This window comes from Lygodium microphyllum, chromosome 11 (genome assembly GCF_053477565.2).
Source record: "Lygodium microphyllum isolate KBCC chromosome 11, Lygodium_microphyllum_v1.1.10, whole genome shotgun sequence".
Classification (NCBI taxonomy): domain Eukaryota; kingdom Viridiplantae; phylum Streptophyta; class Polypodiopsida; order Schizaeales; family Lygodiaceae; genus Lygodium; species Lygodium microphyllum.
The window spans coordinates 17499318-17525985 of NC_141145.1; the positions used below are offsets into that span (position 1 = coordinate 17499318).

Below are 26668 nucleotides of genomic sequence, written 5' to 3' on the forward strand. Positions count from 1 at the left end.
CCTTTGGTCTTGCAAAAAGATAAAGGAGGTGGTCTCGATTATAAAGAAAGACAAATCAGAAAAAAATTTCCCTCAATGAAATTAGAAATGGAATATGTCCATCCAAGACAATTAATGGTGGAGTGGTTAAATCATATAAAAGTATTGCCAAAGCATTAGAACTTAGAATTAAGCACCTTCTAATGGAAGGGATCCTTGGTTTGCAATTTAGGTTTGACCACAAAAGGAGTATCCAAAATGCTATAAAGAATGTGGTGTAATATATGTGAGGTTACTACACCTCAAAGTTGTAAGTCTTGTATTCTGTCATTCTAGGGTAGAGAGAAACATGCATGGTTAACTAGAGCAAAGTATCAAGAAGAGAAGTGAGAGATTACCCCAATGCAAGTTGCAACTACTAAAATAATAGGAGTCTGTTCAAAGTCCCAATTGTTGGGGTTTTGCTCAACATTTTGATTCCATTTCTAGCACAATGGGTGGTACAATTATGGAGGTTTTCACAAATCCTACCATGCGATGGACTAGGAGGCTTGAGGGCTAGGTTAGCAAAGGTTGCGGAAGCTAGAAGAAGAAGAAATAGATATTTTCTAAGTTTAGAAGAGAAGAGGAACACAAAACACACATGACATATTAGAAAGGAGCCCTAAATACAAAAAATAAAAAAATAAAACAAACAAAAAACACAAAAACACCAAAAAAAAAAAACACTTATACACAAACACAAAGTAGAAAACATGGGCCTTCACCTTCATGAACAAAAGAGGAGTGAATGCAAGCTAGCATAATTGAGTGCTCACTATGGAAAGGTAATGGATTGGAACCAAGAAGGTGAAGGGTAGGTAATAGTTTGAAATCAAGAAGGTGAGGGGGGAATGGGATGAAGGAGGTGAAGGGGCTAAGCTTGAGAAGGGCACATATAGAGGGAAGACTTGATGAAGAAGAAAGGTTAGGAGGATATTTTAATTCACGACGTGTTGATACGGGGAAGGCAGCTCTACTCAAAGCATGGTGTGAGGCCGTGGCCAATAGCAAATTATGCAAAAGTTGATCTCCACTGGAGAGGCTGCATTGGACCAGGTTGGCAGGTTAGGGCATTTTCGTCTTTTATAAAATTATTATTCGTGCTGGTGCCCTCGTCGAATGATGATCGAGTGAGTGATTTTAAGAGCTTGTCGTTCCGTCTTGTACTCTTGCGAGAGAATGTCGTTGCCTTGTTTGTTGCACTACACCACCTCAATATGCTATCGCTTGTCTTACTCGTCGCACGGCGCACGGCAAACCTCTCTGAAAAGCCCTCACACAAATTGTGTGCCAGCCTACGAAGTGAGGCTGAGCTATTATCATTCTGCCATCATATCCACCGATTCAGTAGCCTTACGAGGCCCTCCTACGAAGTGAGTTGGAAGAAAATAACAATAGCAAACATATGAAGATAGACTCGAGTAATCCAAGCTAGTGGTCAGCGCCTACCTTTCTTCCACGAGCTTTTGAGCTGCAGTCAGAATTCACAAGTTTGAGTAGGCATATGATGTCTGTTTTTATCGACTAAAATTGTATTGAGTGGCCCAATTCTTTGGATTTTATCCAAAACTATGATCTTGAGACTAGAATAAGTTTGGTGGGGTATTGGGTAGTAAATGAGCAAAGAGTTTTGCCCAAGTAACTCTTACCTCAAGGTTGATAGTCTAGAACAATCTTTACGCATCTACCAAGGGTGTAAAAACGTGAAAAAATATTCAAAACCCCCCTATTAGACCAAAGCTAAAATGGTATCCTGATGCCACTCAGGATAGGTTTACATTGTTATGCATTGAGGAGGAGGATCTTAGGGCCACTACAAAAGTTTTCCACATCTTTGCTTACAACAAAGCTAGCACTTATGTGGTAAGAATACACAAGGGCCTCATGGAAGATATCTTATTTGGCGAGAAAGTTAAGGAGGATTTGAATGATTTTTGGTTGGATCAAATTTATGAGTCCCTTGTCAAGGAAGATAAGGAACTTCATAAAGCTCTTAAAGTGAAGCTCTCTACTACTAAGGGAAATTTGTGTTTAATCAACTTCAATACTGCTCTCATTAAGGTCATTACTACAACCTTAGGAATTTCAAATCAGTTTGTGGGTACCAATGCAAACAAGATCCACCCGACCAATCCTACTTCATGGAGGAAGCAAGCTTCCATTGCAAATGTGGGCTAGAATTTGTTTAGAAGTAGCCCAAGAAGGATAAAAATTAGATTAGAAGAAGAACAAAAGACAAAAGATGAAGTAGAGCCACATCTAGAGCGACCAACTAAGAAAAGGACACAGAAAGCTACCAAGAAAGGGACATACCAATCAGAGCTCCATGATGCTATTAAATGAATCATTGAATGGGGTACAATATGTGAAGGAAGCTTTTAAAGACGAGAAGTATGGCATGCCTACCATCATGTTGGAATCTTATGAAGTGCAAGATGAGCAAAAGAGAAGCATCCTTTCCATAAAGAGTTTGAGCAACAAGAACTTGCTTAGAGAGAGAGAAGCTCAAGCAAGGGGAAAGAGAAAGTTACAAAGAGTCCGATCAAAGTGATTTCTAGTTACTTATGGCTACCATTCAATCTATGTAAACGTGAATCACAAAGTTAGAGAAGATTAAGCATAATGAAAACATCACTATTACTTCTCAAGAAGAAAGGCAATGACCTTACTGCGTCTACCATTGGCATTTAGGGACACATGGGTAGGATGCAAGGCACCATGGGTTGTCTAAAAATTTTAGAACATTTGTGTGGGGAGCTAAAGCAAGACAAGGCTCGAAGCAATCAATAGTAGCTAAAGATGTGGACAAAGTATTAGAAGAAAAGAGCTACTGACTAGCTGGAGGTCTTAGAACAATGAGCTCAACAACTTTATGATTTAAAAGTAGAGATTGAGAAGAATGGTAAGGAAAGGGAGGAATTAAAACTAAGGTCAAAAGAGCTTGAGATTTTATGCAAGGAGGGAAATTTTGCATGGATTTAGATTGCAAATGTCATAAGGCAACTACAGAAAGAGAAAGTAATGATAACAATTTCGACAAGGGAATTATTAAAGACTCATCAATCTTAAGGTTAGGTGAAGGAAGCCTTCATAAAACTATAGGATATCATTAGCATGAGTCTGATTGTAGTCAATCAAGTAGATGAGGTACTAAGAGAGCATATGAGGAACTCTTGCGATAACTAGCCATAGACTTGGTGTGATCGCTCCATTAGGAAAGTCAATTCAAGATACACATAGTAGCATATAAACAAGCATGCTCTCACTACTTGGGAGCTTTATCAAAAATTCAAAATATGAATAGGCTTGGTGCACCTTTTTTAATTCAAATGAGTGGTTCATGGGAGGGCAGAGGCACCTCAAAAGGGATGGCACACCTCAAAAAATATGTGTACCATGTGTGATCAATAGGACGATTATTTTATCTAACAAAATTTACAGGATTACATTTGTAAAAGGGACTTTCTAATTATAGCTTGTTATAAAGGCATAAGTTTCTTAAGAAAAAGGGGTCATTTATTACTATGTAATATATATGAAAAGGATATTCTTTAATACCCTTTGAACGTACGTGATATAGATTGTATCTTACAGGTGCACCTCCTAAGATGAGCAGGAAAATGTGCTTTGTTATTCTTCATGTCCTTAAGAAGACATAAGTGGATTACAATGCATAACAACATAACATGTATAGTGCACCTCAATAAATATGAGCATACTGTATGCAATTAATAGAATAATTATTTTATTTAACAAAATTAGCATGATTGCATTTGCAAAATGGACTTTCTAATTATAGTTTCTTATAAAGTCATACGTTTCTTAAGAAAAGGGGTCATTTACTACCATGTAACAAATATGAAAATGCTATTCTTTAATACACTTTGAATGCACATAATATAGGTGGTATCTTATAAAGGCACCCCCCAAGATTAGTATGTAAATGTGCTTTGTTATCCATACCTGAGAATGTTGAGAAATGTGCAGTCACACCCAATCTATAGCCCCTTTGTAATGAACAACAAGGCAAAGGACCACATTGCAAATAAAGCCTTAGACTAGGTTATGTATGCATGGTTTATTAAATCCACAGTTCGCGATTACCATGGTCCCTTTCCACCTCTTCCCACCTACCAATACCACCTACTGTAAGCCTATAAATGGCATTCATCCCCACACTCATTTCATGTGTGAGTATCATTCAGCTGTACTTGCATTATGCTTGAGTAATATCAGTTATTCTCTTTTATCATTACTTATGTCTCATTATGATTGTCTACTTGCTCATTAGTGATCCACCCTAGCATGCATCCTCAATATTCTAACATGGTATTAGAGCTGGTGTCAATGCTAATGAGTCATTAGAGCCATTAGTTAGGTAAATCAAGTCATCATAGGTTGGATTTTTTGTTTCCTTCTCCTCTCCATGATTTCCTCACTATCTCAGCTACATTAGTACAACCTAATTGATATTGAATCATTGGATAAAAATTTTGAATGAAAGATGGCCATTTTAGTGGTTGATCTTGTACAAGACATTGCGTTAAATAATGCTTCCAAATAATATAGTACAATCTACTACCAAAAGATGTTCTTCATAGGTTCAGTAGTTTTTCTTAGATGGCTTAGAGTTTTGTCCTCTCATATGCTGTAGGACGCCCATTCTCCATAAGTGCAATGTCTTTTCCTAATGCATTGTATCAATAACCAGTGGAAGGAAAGGTTGACTACTATAATTAAGCCATTATAACAATGGTGCATGAGTCAAAATATATGCTAATGTATCAAAAGACTCTCCTTTGCTAGCTCCACATCTAAATAGAGTGTGTTTTACACCAAGGAATTGCTAAGAAAGAGCTATGAGTGAAATTTTTCTTACAAATTTTGAATAGAAATGAGCCAAGCCAAGGGATGAGCAGAGACCACTCTTTCATTGTTTGAATCTTCTTAGGTTCCACAATTTTTCCTTCACTTGACACTTTATATCCTAGGTATTATATTTTACATTAAATGAGTAAAGTTTTATGAAGATTTATCTGACATTATATATCTGAAGAATTGGGACATAGTTGGCATGTGAGAGAGTTCTTAGGAATAACACATTTGCTTTTGTACCGTGCTAGGTTTTGTAATAACTAAGTAAAAGCTCAACTAAAATCAAGATAGCCCTAAAAGCTCATGAGAATTAAGAAATCATGATAGCCCTAAAAACTGCTCTTACATTAAGATATTCCCTTAGATCTCACCTGTGAAAAACCACCTAAGAAATCTTCATTGACTTTGAAACTAAAATTTAGGATCGTTACTACAGTTTTTGATATCTCTATGTTGTAGATTGCTTTTTGTTGAAGTGTAGTGACATAGGGTCCAAATCTTGAGAGTATGTTCACAAGGGCTATTTGTTTAAGTAGTATTGGGTTGGATTTATTATAAGTAGGATTTTGTTGTTAGAGGAGGCTATCTCATATTTCTCACTCGTCCATTTGCATTACTTATTAAGCATATTTATTGTGATGCATCTGGTGTTTCAAAATGGAGCTATTATATGTGGGTTTGGCCTTGTGTAGATCCTAGGTAATTCACTATATGTATACCCTCTATATCACATGAATTCAAGGCCTATTTATAAATATCGTTATCTATGAATTTTCCCTTAATAAAACATAACCCTTTTCTATTCAATATGTAAGTAACCCCTTTATATGGGACCCTTCTGTATGTAAAAAATATGTAAAAATTGTACTTAAAAAATCCATTATGTTGAACCCATGTGATATATACATATATTTATGTGATTGACCTCCCTGGGTGTACATGAAAGATACTACCATAGAGTGGCTTGGTTCCTTGTGCTGATGCCTAGCATAATCTCTATTGAAAAATATTTATGTTTGGATTGGCCTTTTGGTTTTGAAGAGATAAAGGAGGTAGTTCTCATGATGAAGAATGATAAATCCCCTAGTAGTGGTGGGTTATCAATTGAAAATTTTCAAACTTTTTGAAAATCTTGTAAGTGTGAATTGTTTGCGCATGCCCTCCTTAATGGAATTAGAAATAGAGTAATTTGTTTACCTAAGACAATTATTGGTGGAGTGATTCAATTGAATCCTAGAAATCCAAGAAGGCAAACTTTCAAGGATTGGAGGCCTATAATGCTTCTAAATGCTTCATATAAAATTCTTGCCAAAGCATTTGCACCTAGAGTTAATCGCATGTCTGCAAAAGGGATACATGGCATGCAACTTGGGTTCGTCCACAAAAGGAGCATCCATGAAGCTATTTAGAATCCAATCTTCTCATTAAATTATGCCTTTGCCCTTAAAAACATCAAGTGTTGTGCAAATTATGGTGGACACATGGAGTAAGTTCCTTCTGTAGAATTCTTGGAGGCCCCCTCAAAGAGGAGACTCCTCCTGAATTTGTTTATCTAGTTTATAGAGTGGATAGTAGAGAAATCTTTTGGCAAAGTCTCGAAAAGGTTTTGAATTTGCACCAAAAGTGATTGGTGATAAGGAGTAATCTGTGGGATGGAGGTAAACTTGATTGGATCCTCGTAATTGATGTCCAGTAGAGCTTCATCTTGAAATTGATAAGGAAAATGAGTGGCTGGTTCAGGTTTTCTCCAAGATGAAACAAGATTGGGTCTCTTCTCCTAGATTTAGAGTGAAGTTTAAGTGGATCCATTTCAACCTTAAGGAGATTGTCCCTAGTTTGTCCCTAGTTACTTCTGAAGTTTGGCAACACCATCGGAAGTGCAATATCATCTCAAATATAGGAGGGTAGGAATTCTCTACTATTCAAGGGGAAACCTTGGATTTTTTTGATCGATTCGATTATTTTGTGAAGTTTTGTTTCTAGATGCTAGAGTTGCTTTGGTGAAAGCTAAATACATTAGTTGGAAAGTAATGATTATTAAGCTACAAAGCTCTCTCAGACCTTGACTCTCTTCTTGTAAGGTTGTACATATTGTACGTGTTTAATATAAGTTGACTTCGCAATTATAAAGAGAACAAGGCATAAATGTGAAAGTTGGCTACCTATAATAGTGGTAAAAGGATACACTGCCACATAATATCTAGCAAGACAACCTTGTAACCAAATGACATGTTAAGGTGACATTAAGGTTGATTGCAAGTTCAAAGGAGATGATTGGAACTTGCAACAAGGTGATGCGATCATAAGCGCCATAATAAGGTAGTATGTGAAATGATAACTTGGATCATTGTAGCTTAAACTTCTTTATGTAATGGAACATGAAATGACTCGACAACCCTTATATCATATAGCTCCAATGCTCTTATTTTCTGAAACAAAGTTGTGAGTTATAGATACATTTGCCAACCATTCAAGGTTATGAGAATAAAGGTCGAGGGCCCCAATCAAATGCAATGTATAGCTTTGTTGGGGCAGAAACACAAATTAAGTCGGAACAGGGCTACCCAACAAACAGCACCGAAATCTTAAAAGTTAGCTACTTAATGTAATTATTATCTGTGTGTCACGTGTCAAAAAGACTAGCACGTTAATATCTTTTGATTAGAACGTATAAAATCATTAGAGAGGGTTTAAGCTTTTAAGTAGGTCATTATTAACGTACTTGTGTTTCACGTATTGATACAAGGACGACGACCCACTCCGGCCATTACCATCATTGCCAAAAGACATCAGTAGAGACATTGATGCAGGTCTGGGTTTCTTCTTGTGTGTTTCACGTATCGATACAAGTCTGGGTTTCTTATATTGTAATATTTTTACGTCCGTCCGTTCACTTGAAAAATCTTGCCTTATAGCTTCCATATATTTCTATTTTCTCTACTTTGAACAGCTTCACGAGGCGCACGTCTACATTTTCTACGCGGGTTTCTTTTCTCCCTGGATCCTGCCAAAGACATTGTAGTAGCGGGCAGGATGGTTAGTGCAAATTCTGAACAAGAACGGGACGTAGTGGAGTTGGTGTTCTCAAGTGCCTCAGCGATGGCGAGGTGTGTGGGCGTTGGCCTCCCAACCTCCAAAGTGATCGTTCGTGCTCTGGAGGCGAAGGTTGAGGTGCACAGCATCAGTATGCAATGCTGGGAATCCGCATGGTTACAGGCCTCTGACACCTCTCAGGGAGAAGCAGTCGTAGTAAGGTACATTGATCATACTACGGCTGCAGAACTGACCAGAAGCAATGAGGCAAGGATCAAGAAGCTGACTATTGGAGGGTTGTATTACAAGTATACACAGGACGACCCGGGAACGAGGAGTGATCATGAGGAGAAAGCAAGTTTTGATGTTATGTCTACGGGGAGTGATCATGAGGAGGAAGCAAGTTTTGATGTTATGACTCTGGCAGAGTTTGTCGTGGGGGTTCTATGTGATCAGAGATCATCTGCTGATAAGAGCGAAGGTGGATGGAGTGGTGAGGTCACTGGTCGTGAGGTTCCTGGGGCAAGCAAAGAAGGTGGTGCAGGAGGAGGACCAACTAGGGCTGAAACTGGAGGAGGAGGAGGAGGAGGTGGTGGTGGTGGTGGTGGTGGGAGGGGAAGGAAGATGACGAGGAGGCAGCAGAGGGAAAGCAGCGGAGGAGGAGGAGGAGGAGGAAGAAGAAGACAAGGGGAAGAAGGAGGAGGAGGAGGAGGAGGTGCAGGAGGTGGCGGTGGTGATGGTGATGGCGGTGGCGACGGTGATGGTGGTGGCGGTGGCGGTGGCGGAGGAGATGATGGGAAGAAGGTGAGTGATGGATCATACAAGTACACTGTTCGAGTGCTCCCTGGCCCAGGCGGCGTCTTCGACAAGGACCTCTACGGCTACTCCAGCTCTATCAATCCCGAGTTTGTTTTTGAGTTCCACCTAATTAGATCATCGTCCCCCAAGTCGAAATATTCCTTATCTGAACTCGGCATCACCAGCATCACCGGTTTCTCTGACCCAACCGAACCATCTGGAATTACTGGAACAGATCACAGCTCCTTCTGGCTTCATAACGATTTGGCAGTTTCCGTAACCTTCAAACCTGAATCGACACTCCTGAGATCCTACGAGATGTTAAATGAGAAGGAAGTCAGGGACGTGAAATTGTCACGTAACGAAGCTTCTTCTGACACCACTACAACACAGTCTACTTATGGGCTTGACGTCACTGGAGGTATTCCAGTTGCGAAGCTGAGAGCTCAAGCTGGTCGAACTGGAACAAAATCAGGTCAAGTAAGCCGTTCGGAGGGGATTGACAGCAAGCTAACTAGTTATTCTACAATATGTGATGGCTTTCTATGGAAACCGTGTATTGAATTCTCAAAGCACATGCGGTATGAGCTACACTATCCTTTGCAGAACCTTGGTACAGGGAAGAAACGAATGGGATTAGAAATCTTGCGCTGTAGCGAAGGCATCTTCCGCGCAACAACAGTTGAGGTAAAAGGGAAATGGATCCCCACGGGCAAGGAAGAGGACTGTCCATACCTTTATGCAGCAGAGCGAAAATTTTTCAAGGAGCTCAAAGAAGAGCCGGAGCAGAAAGAACAGCACCCCTCAGCGAATAGATTCATGCGATCCATTCGAAAAGGATTTCAGAAGAGGTCAAGAGGGGCCAAGGTTGACGCTCTGCATCGCGATCAACTGCTCCAGCTCCAGCTCCAGCAGGAGCTCCAGCAAACTTACAAAGTAGGATTCTACATCAACCATGCAATGAGTCGCGCACGAGGCCAAGACGAGTGTCACACCCTCACCAAACTAGACATGAGCCTTCCGAACGTTATTCGATGGACATCTGAAGAACTTCCTTGAGGTGATTCAGAGCAACTGTGCTTTGGGCTTTACATGTTAGGCTACTACTGCAGTAGTTGATTTGTTTGTTTGTAGGTTCCGATCATGGGCTTCTTGTACGGAAACAGTATCAAATTCCCAATTTAAGCTACAATTGCCAGAAAAGAAAAGGCCATTTGTTACTAGAACCTTCCGCTTATCAATTTGGAGGAAATTCTTGAATCAAGTTTCGTTCAACTCTAGGTCCTCATCGCCATCCAAGGTGGACACTTTTAAGGATCTCATTGACAAATATGTATGTGGCTATGCGGATTCTGAGTATGGGCCACACGATAGATCAATGAAATGATCCATTCAAGAAAGTAAACTCAAAGTGAGTTTTGCTAGGTGCAATGGCAATATATCAATTGACAATTCACATGATTGAGAAGCTTTAGAAGTGATGAGATGCCGAGGCCCAAGAGGAGTTCTAATGAAACTAGTGAGGCATAGGATTATATCGATGGAGATTAAGTGAAGGTAAAAGTAAACATGATTGACGTACAGACAGAGATGGTGGAAGTTTGGCATTTTTAACTATTGGAAACATGTATTGTTATATGTTGTGTGTTATGATAATTATTTATCAGTAAGTATGTTAATAGATAAATTAGTTATTTTTTAAAAAAAATCAATTTGCTATTTAGCAAACAAGCATATTTTATATCTTATAAAAATAACTTTTTCACACCTCAAGCTACTAAATTATTCATTCAAACCATCTTTCCTCATCATGGTTTTTGTTATAAGGTTATTCTTATTTATCTAGATGGTAATTTTTGTAATCATTTTTGGATTACTCTCTTTAAAAATATAGCTATCAAAAATGGATTTTACTTAAATTGCTTTTCATGTGAGAGTAATGGACAAATTAAAGCAACCAATAGCACTATTCTTGCACTACAAGATATAGACCTTATACCGACGTTTAAAGCAACGAAAATACAAACAACAAAATTTTCCCCCGTCGTCAAAAAAAGCGTCGTTATTGACGACGCCATAGGAAAGTCGCTATTGGCGTCACTATATGCGTCGCATTTGCAACTCAAATAGCGATGCATATAGCGACGCAACCAGTAAATTTGCGACGCACATAGCGAGGCCAATAGCGATGCGAGCAGTAAATTTGCGACGCAAATAGCGATGGTAACAGGGAAAAAAAAAATTGTGGCAGGGCAGCTTCTGCACTACTGCATACAAAGCGCTTGCAAACAAAAAGAATGTATATTGAAATCACTTAACTGATACATGAAATAAATACATGATCGCATAAAATGCAATTGGTACAATCATGAAAGGATATCACTAATACATAGAAAATGTCTACATAGATCAGGCGACTAAAAACTAAAGGTGTGTGAGCTCCAAGGATCCAAGGGCGAGCTACAAATCCTCGTCCCCCGAAGCTCGCCCCGCCGCAAAGGAGGATCGAACGGATTCTGCAGAAAAAGAAACAACACATCAATCCACTATACAATAATGCATTCAAACATCTCATGGTAACTACGGACAAGAAAAATGAGTGACTTACAGGGCTGTCGCGTCTATACAATCGATCGATCAATGTATTGAGACCGTGCCTCTCTGCATATCGAGTTTCAAGGCCTTGCGGATCGCGATTTGTAATGGAGTGTTGCAAAGAAAACAAAATGCTAACTGTTAGAAACATGATTGTCAGTACAAAGAATATTTCAAAAAAACAAACAAGCAAAACAAAAGAGAAACTTACAAAGTCCTCCAAATATGTCCTGTGGCCGCCACTCCCAAGATGATGGACCACTTCGGCCTCGAGTCGTGCCCTCGCCGCCTCCCGCTGTTGACTCCAATGTCTTGGCGAATCTGTAGCCTCCTCCCTCAGTCGGCGCCAGTCGTCTGCATCTAACCACTTGGGCTTTGCAGCCCCACTCTTGATTGCCTTGCGTGCATCGGATTGTCTATGTGACATGTATGCACGCATGCAATCCATCATCCAGTCCATAGAGAATCTATCTACTGCAGCTGGCACCGGAAACTCCTCGTGCAAGGATGCTACTATGTAGTCATTGCTCCCCTCCGGTATGTTCTTCCAATGATCCAGGACGTTGTGCCAAAAAACTTGTTGGCACAACTCTCTCATGCGAGCCATCACCCTCCTCCCCTCATCATTCATGATGATGGCTCCTGACCTATTATCAACCAGGTATCCATAACCCCTAGGAGTCTGCCTAAGATGGGTCCTCTTCCATCTCCGTCCACGCTCCTGGGCATATCCAGGAGACCCCTCTACATCTGGTGTACTGACGAGGGTAACCTCTCTCGGAGTGGCACTCAAAGGGGTGCCACCAAAGGGGGTGCTACCAAAAGGGGTGCCACCTCTGTTGACGGCTGCGCAAAAGCCGAAGTAACTGGAGTAGATGTCCCCACAGGTGTGACAAATCCTGGAGGTGATGCAGCTCCAGTTGAACGACGAGACGGAGATACCACATCCGTGTCTCCACAGCAGCATCCCCCTGATCCCAATGCAGTCCCTCCCTCTGGCCCAAGTCGTGAGCGTCGAGATCGTCTGGTCGAAGCTGAAGCATCTGATCACGCTGAAGCAGATCTAGCAGAGCGCCCTGACGAAGAATGAGACAGCTCTTGGTCTGCCATCTCTCTGAATCTCGCGAGCTGGTCTGGAGACATGCATGCCATCATGTCCTGAAACTCCTCATCGCTCATCCCTCGACTCGTCCTGAAAATGTCACCTGCACAGATAAAAAATGGTATTAGAATAATCAATTTAAACTATACAAAGCACAGTAATATAAATGATTTTTGAAAAATCCCTCTTAAAATGCATATCTTATGTACCTTTATGGAAGATCTAAACAACGAATTGAGTAATACAATTCTCCAACAATGAAGTATCCTATGGTCCCATGTTAATCTCCTGACACAACTCTGCATACACTGGAAGGTCGACAGACATGTCACCACAAAAGAATGAGTCTGCCTCGTTCTCAAAAAATTCTCGGACTCCTGTATTTCTATCATTGTTAGCCGATGCGGGCTCCAAGCTTGCGGCGGCCTCCACCCCTTGTAATATCGACCCCTCTATTTGCATATTATCTTCATCTATGCCCGGAACATCGCTTTGATCATATACTCTCGCACTTCAAGGAGTTGAAGGTATAACATACCACCATCGAGGTTATCGAGGATTTGGATAGAAGATTACCTGTTCACAAACACGTACAAAGCGAGTTCAAACCATTGTGACATAAACTATGTCATATTACAATTAGCAAGCAAATGACTCTATGCACCTGTTCACAATGGGCCGGTAACATAAAGGTGTCGCGCAAATCCGTCCATTTTTTTCGGAATCTATTTTGAGAAATCTAGATGGACCTCGTTGAACTGTTGCTCCAGCTCTTCCAAGTACCACTTTGAACCACTGCATATCGAATAGTATCATGGAGAAGCTACGGTAATCCACCGTAATAATACTTTGTAAGTTCCCAAAATACTCCATCTCATCCACAACCGTATTCGGATCCGTTGCTCGTCGTCGGCTCTCTTGCTCAAACCTTGCCATGACACCACAATCCATTGTGGAGTGCATTTTGTCAATACGCTCCATGCAAAAATGTCGTCCGCGCGACCACGCTGCACTATATATTTTGTATTGTACATTGAAACACTCAAATTAGATGTCGCATATAAAATTTAGATACAACATATTCTAAACCCCTCATCACCTTTGGACTATATCCCCTCGAGAACTCCCACTCCTCCATTGAGACCTCTGTCCCTTCGCTGGATGCTGCGGTCAAGGCTCCATGCAACCATCGTGTTGACATAAACCGCGGCATCTCCTCCATGCCTTCGGGATATTGAATCGGTCGATGACGCGTACTACGTCGGAATTCAGCTCGCGCTTCCTCTCGATCTTGCCTTGTAATCTGGTACTTGGCGAGCCATGTCTCCATGGAGGCATGCTGCAACATACAAAAGCGATTCACCTTCTCTTCCATTGAGGTATCCATTCTTTTTTCTATCCCATTTCCAACCACCACATCTCCAGTCAGTCTATCATCGTCCTTCAGCGTCCATAGCATTTCATTGTCTGGTTCCACCGTTGGTAGCCATTGTGAGATATGCACTAACGCCTCTGACACCAACCAACCTTCCGCCATGCTACCTTCTAGACGAGCTCGTTGTCGCACAAAGCCTTTCAGGGTTTTCATGAAGAGCTCAAGGAAGAACATCCATCGCGTATGGACAGGTCTAGCAATCTCTACTTCGTCCACAAGATGCACAAGAAGGTGAACTTGTATCGTGAGCATGCTAGTGGGCAGGTATTTCTCAAAGAGACAGACCGTCTCCACTGCTCCCTGCCTCGCGAATACAATAGAGGACGTCTTAATCTCTTTCTGCACCAAAGTCGACAACTTGTAAATGGCCCCGTGAATTTCTGGAGTAAGGCATCCTACGATCGCGATCGGTAGGACAAACTGCCACAAATGAGAAAGCATTATGAATAATGGTCTCTTTTCAAATTGCAAAATGCCCATGCTAATTACAATCCATTCTGTTCACAAACCTGACATATCTTATGCCAATCATGGGATTTTAGCCCCGACAATTGGTCATCTTTAGAAAATGCGGACCTGAGAGAACGCATCATACCTGTCGGAGTGCGGATAGACTTGATTACTTGCTTCACAATGCGCTCTTGTTTGGTGGACAAAACCCAAGGAGCGCGAGGAAGCTGCACTCCCCCTTCAGCACTCGACTACGGCCAAAGCACCTCCTTCAAATCCATTCGTGACCCTATAGTGTCTCTCTTTCCTGTGATGTGGTCCCATAGCAAGCTGGCCACATTCTTGAAAATATGCATGGGATCCAACAAGTGGTTGACTTGTAAGTGGGTCCAACATGGCAACTCGTAGAAAATTGAGAACCGTCGCATTCCATTTGGATGTGATTCCGGGTTTACCATTTTCAGCTCGTACCAGCTTGTAGCGTTCATACGTGTTGGAGGTCGTCCAAGAAAACCTTCCCTGAGTTCATGATCCTCCAGCGGCAAGAAAGCGGCGTGTCCTTGATATACCATCTTCTTCATGGTTCATGACCTTCGGGAGTCTAACTGTGGCCCACACAATGGACATGCATGATAACCTGAGGTAACCAGACCTGTAAGGCGAGCCACGACCTAGTGAATACTTGATTGATTGAAATAAAATATAGGCATTACCAGCGAGAACGGAGGTCTGCTCACCTGAGCACTCCATCCCGCCTGCTCATATCTTGCATAGTGACCCCCTCCTCCCACAAAATCTTAAGCTCATCGACTAATGGACGAAGATACACGTCCATATTTTTTACTTTGTAGCGGCTCGGGACGAGCAAGCTAAGGATGAGATGTCCTTTCTTCGTAGAAAGCCATGGAGGGATGTTGTAGTTGACAAGCACCATAGGCCAGACACTGTAAGAAGTCGAGCGCAGACTGAATGGGTTCACACCATCCATGGCGAGACCGAGCCGAAGATTCCTTGGCTCTCGCGCAAAGCCTGGGAAGGTAGAGTCAATGTGGCTCCATGCGCGCGAATCCGCTGATATTCGTTGAACTCCATCCATGGACCTATTCTGCACATGCCACGTTGTCAAGCTTGCCATGCCAGACGTGCGAAACATGTGGTTTATGCGGGGGATGAGCGGAAAGTGTCTGAGAACTTTTTGAGGGATGGTTTGCCCTTGCAAGTCCTGTCGATACCTGTGAGCACCACACTTTGGACATGTCTCCATAGTCTCGTATTCATCTCGAAACAGTATGCAGTCGTTGATACATGCATGGATGTTATTGTAGTCCATGCCAAGCTTCCGTAAAACATGTCATGCATCATCACGAGACTCAGGCATGGTATTTGCAGGTGGTAATATATGATATTTCAATAACCTGAAAAAAATCATAAAACACCTTGAAAAAGCACAAATGTTTACAATAATACTGTTAAAAAAAAAATCAATGAAGCCTATGTGCAAGGTACCTGAATAACTCAGTCACACTCGTATCGCTCCAACCGTATTTTGCTTGCACACTTAAGAGTGCAAGCAATGTCTTCAACCGAGATACTCGGCACCCATCATATAATGGTATAGATGCTTCCTCTCTAAGCGGGTTAGATGTCTCAACATCCATGGGAATCAATGCATCGATCATTGCCTCCATTGTCATATATCTCAAATATTCTTTTTTTCTCTCTTGGCGGCGGGTCGAGCTGTCTCGGCGGCTCTATTTTTTTTTCTTTTTCCTCTCTTGGCGGCGGGTCGAGCTGGAGGGAAGTAAGGATTTAGTAAGGATAGCAAGCTCCTCGTTGGAGCTTGCATATCCATATCGTCCATGCAGGGCGACACGCAGTGGGGGAGGAATTCCCTCCCTCCCCCTATAAAACCTTGGCCATAAGAGGTAGGGGAAGGGAACGAAGCTGAAATTACCACTGTCCACACGCTGTGAAAGGAGAGGGGGAGGCTGCCATATCCTACTGAACAGACGAGGGGAAAGGGGGAGGGAGAGGACGACGCTGCGAGGACCTCACCGTGAGAAGGAGAAACGCCGTCTCAACGCTGACGGAGGAGCTGAAGCCGGAAGGGAAAGAGGCGGAGGCTGCCGCCACGTCTCGACTGCCTGGAGGAGCTGCTGCCTACCGTCGCACGACGCCAGCTGTTCGTCACTCCCTGTCGCCAGTAAGTTTCCCCCATGTGGGGAAACCTTGGAAGTTTCCTGGGGAAGCTTCCAACGGGCTTAATAAGCCCCTTTTCACCCTTTTTTTCCCCGGGGCTTAAAATTTTCCCACAAAACCCCCTAAGCCCCTTTTCACCCCCTTATAACCCTTTTAACCCTTTCACCCTCGTGCTAAAACCCCTTCCATGGCATTTTGGAACCCCCCGTGTTAAACCCTTAAGCCCTTCTTTTAGGATTATTAACCCCTGGTTTTTTTTTAACCTTATAAGCCCCCTTTTTCCTCTAGAAAATCTAAGGCCTTAAAGGTCTTATCACCCTCCGTGTTCTATAAACCCTTAGACCCACTTTTTGCGTGGATATTGAAATCACATTTTTTTTTGTTCCCCCCGTGTTTAAACCTTCTCTAACCCTCCCCTTGTGGCGTATTGACAACCCTTTTCTCCAAGTTGACCTAAGGGTCCTTGGTCCTTACTTATAACCTTTATGGTTACTATATTCCCTTAGAGTTCTCTCCCGCACCTTGTGTTTTTCTTCCATCCCTTTTCGTTCCTCCTTTGAGCAAGTCATTAAAAGACCATTAAGCCTTCCCCATGGCTTCTATGGGTCTTAATCGTAGAAGACTCTGAAACACCCTTTCGAATTTCCCTGACTTCCAAGGAGGGAGCCTTCCAAAAACTACTATCGACGAGCGGTGCAAGGAAGCGATGGTGGAATTTCTAGGAGGAGTTGTAGAGCTGCTTCCACGTTCGAAAAACTACAATTGCGATGCCTCCTAAGAAAGTCCAAGACGTAGCCGCGGGAGGGTCATCTCCAGGTATCCATGTGGATATCTCACCCCAAAACCAGGTTTTTCTTCTTGGCTTTAATTCGGTTTTAAGTCGATCATGCAAAGAGAAATTGTTAGGGATAGGATATATTTGTCCGAGTTATTTATAATGAAGGAGTTTAGCTTATTTGAATGAATGATAATGTATAGAACTTAGTTTTCTTCGAATTGCATCAAGCATTATAAATTACGAGCAAGATTATCCATTTACTATAGTAGTATATTTTAGTTAAATCCTAAAGGTATAGAAATTATATCTTGCACCATTAGTCTTATTCCTTTCGCAACGAATCATTGTAAATGGTTAAATTCATGAAAGGTTTCTTTCGTTGCTCAAATTACTGGGAAGTTATCATTACTAATTGCACATCTTGGCAAGGGAAATGTATGTTATTTGGCATGAGTTCATCTGCAAGGAAAAAGGAAGTTTAAATTGAACTGTATTGACTGAAAAGTAAATTGTCACAAGGATAGAAAAACTGTGACAAGACGATTAATATTACCTTCCAAACGATATCCAAACCAATCTAAACATAGAAATATTCATACCCTAAGCACTTGACTACTTTCCTTATTGTAGGGTCAAAAAAATTCGTAAAGATAAAGAACTAGGGCTGTCCCCGAGATCCTTAAAAAGAAACCCTAGGCCCGACATACGTCAGCTTAAAGGATCTAAAACGGATTATTCCATCGCAGGACTTGTGCAGCAAGTACGAAATCATTTAGTCTTGAGATTGATTCAGAAGGAGAAAGGGTAAAAACCCTCAATAAGGATAGCAGATCCCTATGCAAGTTATCTTGCAAAAAGGACGTATTTTTGGATATCCTTCTAAATAAGAAAAGTTGTAAACCGGAAACTAGCATATCTAAGGAACTTTAGGGTTGACCAAGTTGGGTTAATAAGGTACGCCCTACACCGGAATGTAAAGGATCTTACCAATTTACAAGACACCTTGGGAACGAGTGCTGATACACTCAAAAGGAAAGAACACTTCCTTAGCAATTTGCCAAACAACACGGTTGATTAATGGAAATGTTTGTGCTTGCTAGAGATTTTAGGGCTCTGTTAGAATTATGAATTACAAATTAAATGAGTACCTATACTTCAGGTTAAAGGCCTGAAGGAAGAGGCAGTTTCAGTTACCCCCGACTACCTGCCTAACCCTAACCAAGGGGGTTGTTCACCGCGCCGAGAACGTCGACCAAACCCGCCGCGAGAGGTCTCTCGGTTCAGCTCTACTTGGAGTAGGAGGATGCTTGGGTGCCAGGGGGGGGCTCTTGGCCGTAAATCCCTTGCCTTCCGGGTCCTGCACAAGAGGCTAACGTGACTCGGGATTGGATCTCGAGGCCCGCATACTAGTCTACGGGCAGAAGCTTGGAATAGTGATCATTATGGATTATTGGATAGCCTTCGGGCAGATTATGGACAAGCCTACGGGCGGAACTCCTTGTATTTCAAAGATAAAATGATGAAATGTTTAAAAAAAAGAACTTGCTTGATATTGTTTTTCTATGTCACGTGATAAGATTACGTGAAGGAACCAGTGCTTAATAGGATTAATTAAAGAAGCTGATTGTTATATGTCAAATTAATGTGTTAGATAATTACATAACTAAAACAAACCAAGGAAAGTGCGGAGGATGGGCCATGGGTCTGTCCTACGGTTAGGTGGTCCCGGTTAGCCGGGAACTTGTCTCAAAAATCTCGAAGAATAGCGGGATGATCATCATCATCAAAACGAATAACGAGAGCGATGACCTAGAGTTACGTCTTACCCGATTTACGCTGTTTTAGGGGAACGGAATGGGACTATGCCTTATGGCAGAGAGGTTGAGCCTTGCATCCCTCTCGTTTCCCATTCTCCTTGAACCAAGTACAGCGTAAATCCACTTCGGACCTGGCGTTTCTGCGTAAAGTAGTTCGCTCGGGTCTGACGCTAGTTGCTGTTAGCTAATGACCAATCAGGAAAACCCTACTTCCTGTCAATCCTAAGTGGAAACGGCCAGGATACTTCTGCTACGTGGCAAACGCAGGAAGACCTAGATTGCAAAACCTGTAACATTCCATGGGAATGCCGAGCGGAGTTTTCTAGACATCCTTTCCGATGGACTACTAAGACATGTCCTGGATGATACTAGGGGACACGTTACAGTTGGTATCAGAGCCGACGAACAACAGAATTGTTTTTATAAGATCTCAATAAAATGAAGTAAAGAAATTGTTGCTGTCCAATCATTTTCTCACCTTCAATGCTGTCTTGCAGAATTATGAAGCGTGGAACAAATTTTTGGTATTTCGGGTCATGTTTATGACTGCAATGCATTCTCCGCTTTTTAGACAAAGAATTGGGATGATGAACATCCTAGAACAGATTTATAATCCATCACCTCTTTACATAGAACGAAGATGGACAGGGTCTTCAGGAACCTACTATATAGCCGCCCACCGGTTTGCTTATCTACAGACCAACCTAAAGAGGACCAAGTGGTTGGAAGACTTGAAAGTCGTGAAGCTGTTCATTTTTGTGGAAGCTCACGTAAATTCGACTTTACATATTCAAGGTCGGAGGGTTGAAATGAACTCATATGTATATGAGGAAGTAACACTTGTAATCCCAGCCGACAGGATTAAAATGTTGGGCCGCCATGAGAAGTATGGATTCCAATGGAAAGGGTATCCTGAACTTCCAATGAATTATCGATTCCTAAAGATCCATGACCCAAAACCCTACTATTACACAGTTCCTGTAGACAAATGCAATACAACGTTGTTCTCCCCAAACTGAATGTAACAATTGGCTTATCATTACATGAAATGTTGTATAAAAAAGGCTATTCCCATGTAAATACAAATAAAGACTTCCTTTTATCAATATATGGCTGTGCATAAGAGTTGTTAAGAAGTTAAGTAGCTACATTGTTTATAAGATGGATGAACTAAAAATGAAAGATAATCTAACGTCGATTATCATATAATAACATTAAGAAAACCTTTATCTAGGCACAACCCCAGGTACAGGTTCCAAATTCGCCTCCTACATCAAGTACTGCTATGACCCAGGAAAATAAGTTCCTCCTTAAGCAGATAAAGCCACCCGAGTTTGACGAGAGAGGCAGATTCATCCAGGCTGATGCTGAATTTCGATTGAATCCATGGAGGATTACTTTGAAGCGGCTGGTACTGCACCTACCAATCAGGCCATGCTCGCCAAGTTAAAGCTCACCGGCGAAGCCAGACTTTGGTGGAAGCAATGGTGCAGGGATCAAGGGATTACAGAGGGGTCCGTTACCTGGAAGAAGTTGAAGAAAGCCGTGCAGGGAAGATACTTACCACCTACATATCGTATGCAGAAAATGAATGAGTTCTACGAGCTAAAACAGCTAGGACTCACTCTTGACGCATACTACTCTAAATTCGTCTCACTTTTAAAGTATGTGCCACAGATGGACATGACGCAGCAGGTGTCCAAATTTTGTGCGGGCTTAAATCCACCAGTAAATACCCGTCTCGAATCTATGCGCCCATCAGATCTTCAGGATGCACTCATTCGAGCGGCGCCTATAATTCAGGAGGTGCAAGCTAGACCAAGGGGTAACAAAACTTGGTCCTATAGTGACCCGAACAGAGGAGCATTCAGACCTCAAATGAAGAGAGTTCAAGGTCATAATCAGGGACAAAGGAAGAAAGCAAGGACAAATAACGTCAACAACTTTGTTCCTACTCAAAGTAATGGCCGAAATCTCCGTTGTTTCCACTGCAACGAACCCGGTTACTTCAAGAGGCAACAATGTCCCAAGCTCAGTGGAGGACATCGTCAAACGCCTTTCCAAGGTGCAGGCCGCGGTCAAGGACCCGTTACCCGTGGAAGAGGAAGAACCGCTTGCATTGCCAATAGGCAAGGATGCGAAGAAGAAGAAGAGGAAGATCCGACTATGGAAGCTGAATTCCAAAAAGTGACAGTCCATGCTGCTTTACACAAGAAAGGGCCGAATCGCCAGTTCTCAGTGATTTAGACACTGTGGGACTATCAAGGTAAAGGTTTCAAAACCTTGATTGATTGTGACAGTACACATTTCTTTATCTCACCAGCATGTGCAAAAAGTTTAGGAATAACCACAGTAGAAGCACCTACCCTGCTTGTGGAGTTGGCAAACGGTCGTGAGGTAACTTGTACCAGGCAAACTGCTAAGGTGGAATTCTTTCTGGGAGGAAAGAAGACTTCAGTCAAATTCAGAGTCATGAATTTAGGTATCCATGAGTGTCTACTCGGGATGGATTGGCTTAAGCCCAACGACGCTCACATCCACTGTGGAAAGGGTCAAGTTTCCTTTCGAAACTCTGAAAGGGAATTTGTCACAACTCAAGGTGAGGCAAGAGTGCCAAGAATCCAATTAGCCAAAGTATCTCGGATCATAAAAGGAGTCAGAAAAGGATTACCCGTTTACCTGATCAAACTCAACAAGTTAGATCAAAAGCAAGAGTCTCATGAGGGACCTTCTTGGCTAAAGGAATACGCTGAAGTATTCCCTCAGGAATTGACTGAACTTCCACCTCAAAGAGAAGTGGATCATGAGATTAGGCTCGTGCCTGGAGCTGCACCAATTGCAAAGAGACCTTATAGAATGTCCATACCAGAAGCAATTGAGTTGAAGGAACAACTCAAGCAAGTGTTAGATCAGGGTTACATCCGGCCTAGGAATTCACCGTGGGGAGCTCCAGTACTATTCCAGAAAAAGAAAGATGGGACACTTCGACTATGTATTGATTACCAAGGGTTGAATCAATCAACAGTCAAGAACAAGTATCCTATTCCTAGAATAGATGAGCTTCTTGATCGTCTTCAGGGTGCAAAGATCTTCTCCAAGATTGATCTCACGTCAAGTTACTATCAGATAAGGATCAAGGAAGATGATATTCCAAAGACGGCCTTCAATACAAGATATGGGCACTTTGAGTTCCTGGTTATGTCATTCGGGCTTACAAATGCACCTGCCACCTTGAATAGATTAATGCAAGATATCTTTAGACTATATCTTGATGATTTCGTGCTTGTCTTCTTCGATGACACTTTAGTCTATTCTAAATAGGAAGAAGATCATGAACCTCAACTTCGGATTGTCCTTGAGACAATGAGGTCTCATAAGCTGTATGCAAAAATGAAGAAGTGTGCATTCTTCAAGCGTCAGATTGAATATCTGGGATTCATAGTATCATCAGAAGGAATATCAGTAGACCCAGCCAAGGTCAGAGATGTGCTTGAATGGCCAATACTAGTATCCGTCAAAGAGATACGTAGCTTTCTTGGATTGATAGGATGGTATAGGGTCTTCATCAAAAACTATGCTTTGATTGCAGCACCTCTTACAGACTTACTAAAGAAGCAGACTTCCATTACATGGTCAAATTTCAAACAAAATAGCTTCGACAAATTGAAGCAAAAGGTATCAGCACCTATTCTAAAACTTCCTGACCTCAATAAGGAGTTCGAGGTAGTAACTGATGCTAGCATTCTTGCCTTGGGGTGTGTACTTATGCAGGAAGGTCATCCAGTAGCATACTCTTCAAGGAAATTGAAGAGTCATGAAAAGAATTATGCCACGCATGATCTGGAATTACTAGCTGTCATCCATGCTCTAAAGCTTTGGAGACACTACCTGTTGGGTAACAAGTTTACTCTAGTAACCGATCATAAGAGTCTCAAATGGATTTTTACCCAGAACAAGCTCAACATGAGGCAACGTCGATGGATTGAAGTGTTGGAAGAATATGATTTTGAAATCAAGTACCGACCAGGGAAGGAAAATGTAGTTGCCAATGCACTCAGTCGCAAGGCATTCCTAAATTCCCTAATCTTGCAGAATCCATCAACGGCCAGATCTCTGGCTACAAAATTATCTATGCCAAACAACCCTATACTTGAACTAGCTAGAGAGGAAGCATGCCATGATTTGGCCTACCAAACAATGATAAAGGAAATATCTACCAAGGAGCAGAATCAGAAGTGGCAAGCTAAGTATCAGGAATTTTCCATTGATAATGGACTTGTCTACTATATAACAAGGCTATGTATACTAGCAAGCCAGTCACTTAAGCAGAAGATATTATGGGAAGCTCATGGTTCCCCTTTCGCAGGACATCCTGGCTATGCTAAGACTCTTAATGCAGTTAGAAAAAGCTACCATTGGGAGAGGCTTAAAGATGACATTCTCAAATATATCACTGAGTGTTTGTCTTGCCAATGCATCAAAGCCGAACATGTCATGATGCCAGGGAAACTGCAACCACTTGACATTCCCCAAATGAAATGGGAATTCATCAGTGTGGATTTTGTTGTGGGCTTACCCCAAGTCCAAGGAGGATACAATTCCATTATGGTTGTGGTTGACATGCTTACCAAGGTTGCACACCTGATTCCAGTAAAGACAAACTATAAAGCCTCCGACATTGCAAGATTGTTTATCAAGGAGATATTCAAGCTACATGGGTTACCTAGAAGAATCATTAGTGATCGAGATTCTCTCTTCACATCACACTTCTGGAGAGTTATCTTTGAAGCTATTGGGACTCAACTCTGTTTTAGCACCGCTTACCATCCCCAAACGGATGGCCAAACAGAGAGAGTAAATCAAATCATTGAAGATATGCTTAGGGCATACTGCTATCGAGAGCCGAAGAGGTGGATTCAATACTTGCCATTAGTTGAATTTGCCTACAATGCTTCTTACCAGCAGAGCATTCTGATGACTCCTTTCCAGGCATTGTATGGTCATGATTGTCGAAGTCCCCTAAACTTTTCTGATCCAACCCTAAGAGTTGAAGCATCAAGACAGATGTTGGAAGACATGGATGATCAAATAAAGTCAATAAGACAAGACATAAAAGCGGCCAAGGATAGACAAAAGGCATACGCAGATTTGAAACGTCAAGAAAGAGTCTTCGAAGAAGGAGACATGGTCTTCATTCGTGTACACCCTAAAAAGAGTTCTCTATCCCTAGGAGAATGCAAGAAGCTAAGTCCAAGGTATTATGGGCCGTACAAAATCCTCAAATGCCTCGGACCCAATGCTTATAGATTGCAACTCCCTGAGAACCTAAAGGTTCACAATGTATTCTATATCAGCCTATTAAAAAAATATGTACCCAACCCTAACCATGTACTTGATGACCAACAAATTGTAATGCCTAGTCAAGGAGTCCTTGAACTAAGGCCGGATATGATCTTAGATGTTAGGGAGAGACAATTAAGATCTAGAACCTTGAGAGAATGCCTCGTCCAGTGGAAAGATTATCCCGAGGAGGATGCCACTTGGGTAGAAGAAGGCACTCTCAACCATCAATATCATCAGTTTATCTTGAGATGAGGACATCTCGATTCTTCCAAGGGGGAGAGAATGTAATATATCTCAATTATTCTTTTTTCCTCTCTTGGTGGCGGGTCGAGCTGTCTCGGCGGCTCTATTTTTTTTTCTTTTTCCTCTCTTGGCGGCGGGTCGAGCTGGAGGGAAGTAAGAATTTAGTAAGGATAGCAAGCTCCTCGTTGGAGCTTGCATATCCATATCGTCCATGCAGGGCGACACGTAGTGGGGGAGGAATTCCCTCCCTCCCCCTATAAAACCTTGGCCATTAGAGGTAGGGGAAGGGAACGAAGCTGAAATTACCACCATCCACACGTTGTGAAAGGAGAGGGGGAGGCTGCCATATCCTACTGAACAGACGAGGGGAAAGGGGGAGGGAGAGGACGACGCTGCGAGGACCTCACCGTGAGAAGGAGGGACGCCGCCTCGACACTGACGGAGGAGCTGAAGCCGGAAGGGAAAGAGGGGGAGGCTGCCGCCACGTCTCGACTGCCTGGAGAAGCTGCTGCCTACCGTCGCACGCCGCCACCTGTCCGTCACTCCGCATCGCCAGTAAGTTTCCCCCACGTGGGGAAACCTTGGAAGTTACCTGGGGAAGCTTCCAAAGGGCTTAATTAGCCCCTTTTCACCTTTTTTTCCCCGAGGCTTAAAATTTTCCCACAAAACCCCCTAAGCCCCTTTTCACCCCCTTATAACCCTTTCACCCTCGTGCTAAAACCCCTTCCATGGCATTTTGGAACCCCCCGTGTTAAACCCTTAAGCCCTTCTTTTGGGATTATTAACCCCCGGTTTTTTTTAAACCTAATAAGCCCCCTTTTTCCTCTGGAAAAACTAAGGCCTCAAAGGTCTTATCACCCTCCGTGTTCTATAAACCCTTAGACCCCCTTTTTGCATGGATACTGGAATCACCTTTTTTTTTGTTTCCCCCGTGTTTAAACCTTCTCTAACCCTCCCCTTGTGGCGTATTGAGAACCCTTTTCTCCAAGTTGACCTAAGGGTCCTTCGTCCTTACTTATAACCTTTATGGTTACTATATTCCCTTAGAGTTCTCTCCCGCACCTTGTGTTTTTCTTCCATCCCTTTTCGTTCCTCATTTGAGCGAGTCATTAAAAGACCATTAAGCCTTCCCCATGGCTTCTATGGGTCTTAATCGTAGAAGACTCTGAAACACCCTTTCGAATTTCCCTGACTTCCAAGGAGGGAGCCTTCCAAAAACTACTATCGACGAGCGGTGCAAGGAAGCGACGGTGGAATTCCTAGGAGGAGTTGTAGAGCTGCTTCCACGTTCGAAAAACTACAATTGCGATGCCTCCTAAGAAAGTCCAAGTCGTAGCCGCGGGAGGGTCATCTCCCGGTATCCATGTGGATATCTCACCCCAAAATCAGGTTTTTGTTCTTGGCTTTAATTCGGTTTTAAGTCGATCATGCAAAGAGAAATTGTTAGGGATAGGATATATTTATCCGAGTTATTTGTAATGAAGGAGTTTAGCTTATTTGAATGAATGATAATGTATAGAACTTAGTTTCCTTCGAATTGCATCAAGCATTATAAATTACGAGCAAGATTATCCATTTACTATAGTAGTATATTTTAGTTAAATCCTAAAGGTATAGAAATTATATCTTGCACCATTAGTCTTATTCCTTTCGCAATGAATCATTGTAAATGGTTAAATTCATGAAAGGTTTCTTTCGTTGCTCAAATTACTAGGAAGTTATCATTACTAATTGCACATCTTAGCAAGGGAAATGTATGTTATTTGGCATGAGTTCATCTGCAAGGAAAAAGGAAGTTTAAATTGAACTGTATTGACTGAAAAGTAAATTGTCACAAGGATAGAAAAACTGTGACAAGACGATTAATATTACCTTCCAAACGATATCCAAACCAATCTAAACATAGAAATATTCATACCCTAAGTACTTGACTACTTTCCTTATTGTAGGGTCAAAAAAATTCGTAAAGATAAAGAACT

At 42.0% G+C, this 26668-nt stretch overlaps 1 protein-coding gene across 1 annotated transcript in view; it reads left to right on the forward strand.

Moving 5' to 3' along the window:
- The window catches only part of LOC148028581 (uncharacterized), a 63809-nt gene extending 53368 nt beyond the window's left edge, over window positions 1-10441 (forward strand). Inside the window, exons 4-6 of the mRNA XM_087688464.1 lie at window positions 7643-7706; window positions 7847-9787; window positions 9862-10441. Of these exons, the coding sequence (XP_087544590.1) occupies window positions 7643-7706; window positions 7847-9786 (2004 nt within the window). The 3' untranslated portion in view covers window position 9787; window positions 9862-10441. The remainder of the gene's footprint in view (window positions 1-7642; window positions 7707-7846; window positions 9788-9861) is intronic.
- The last annotated feature ends 16227 nt before the right edge of the window (window positions 10442-26668 follow it).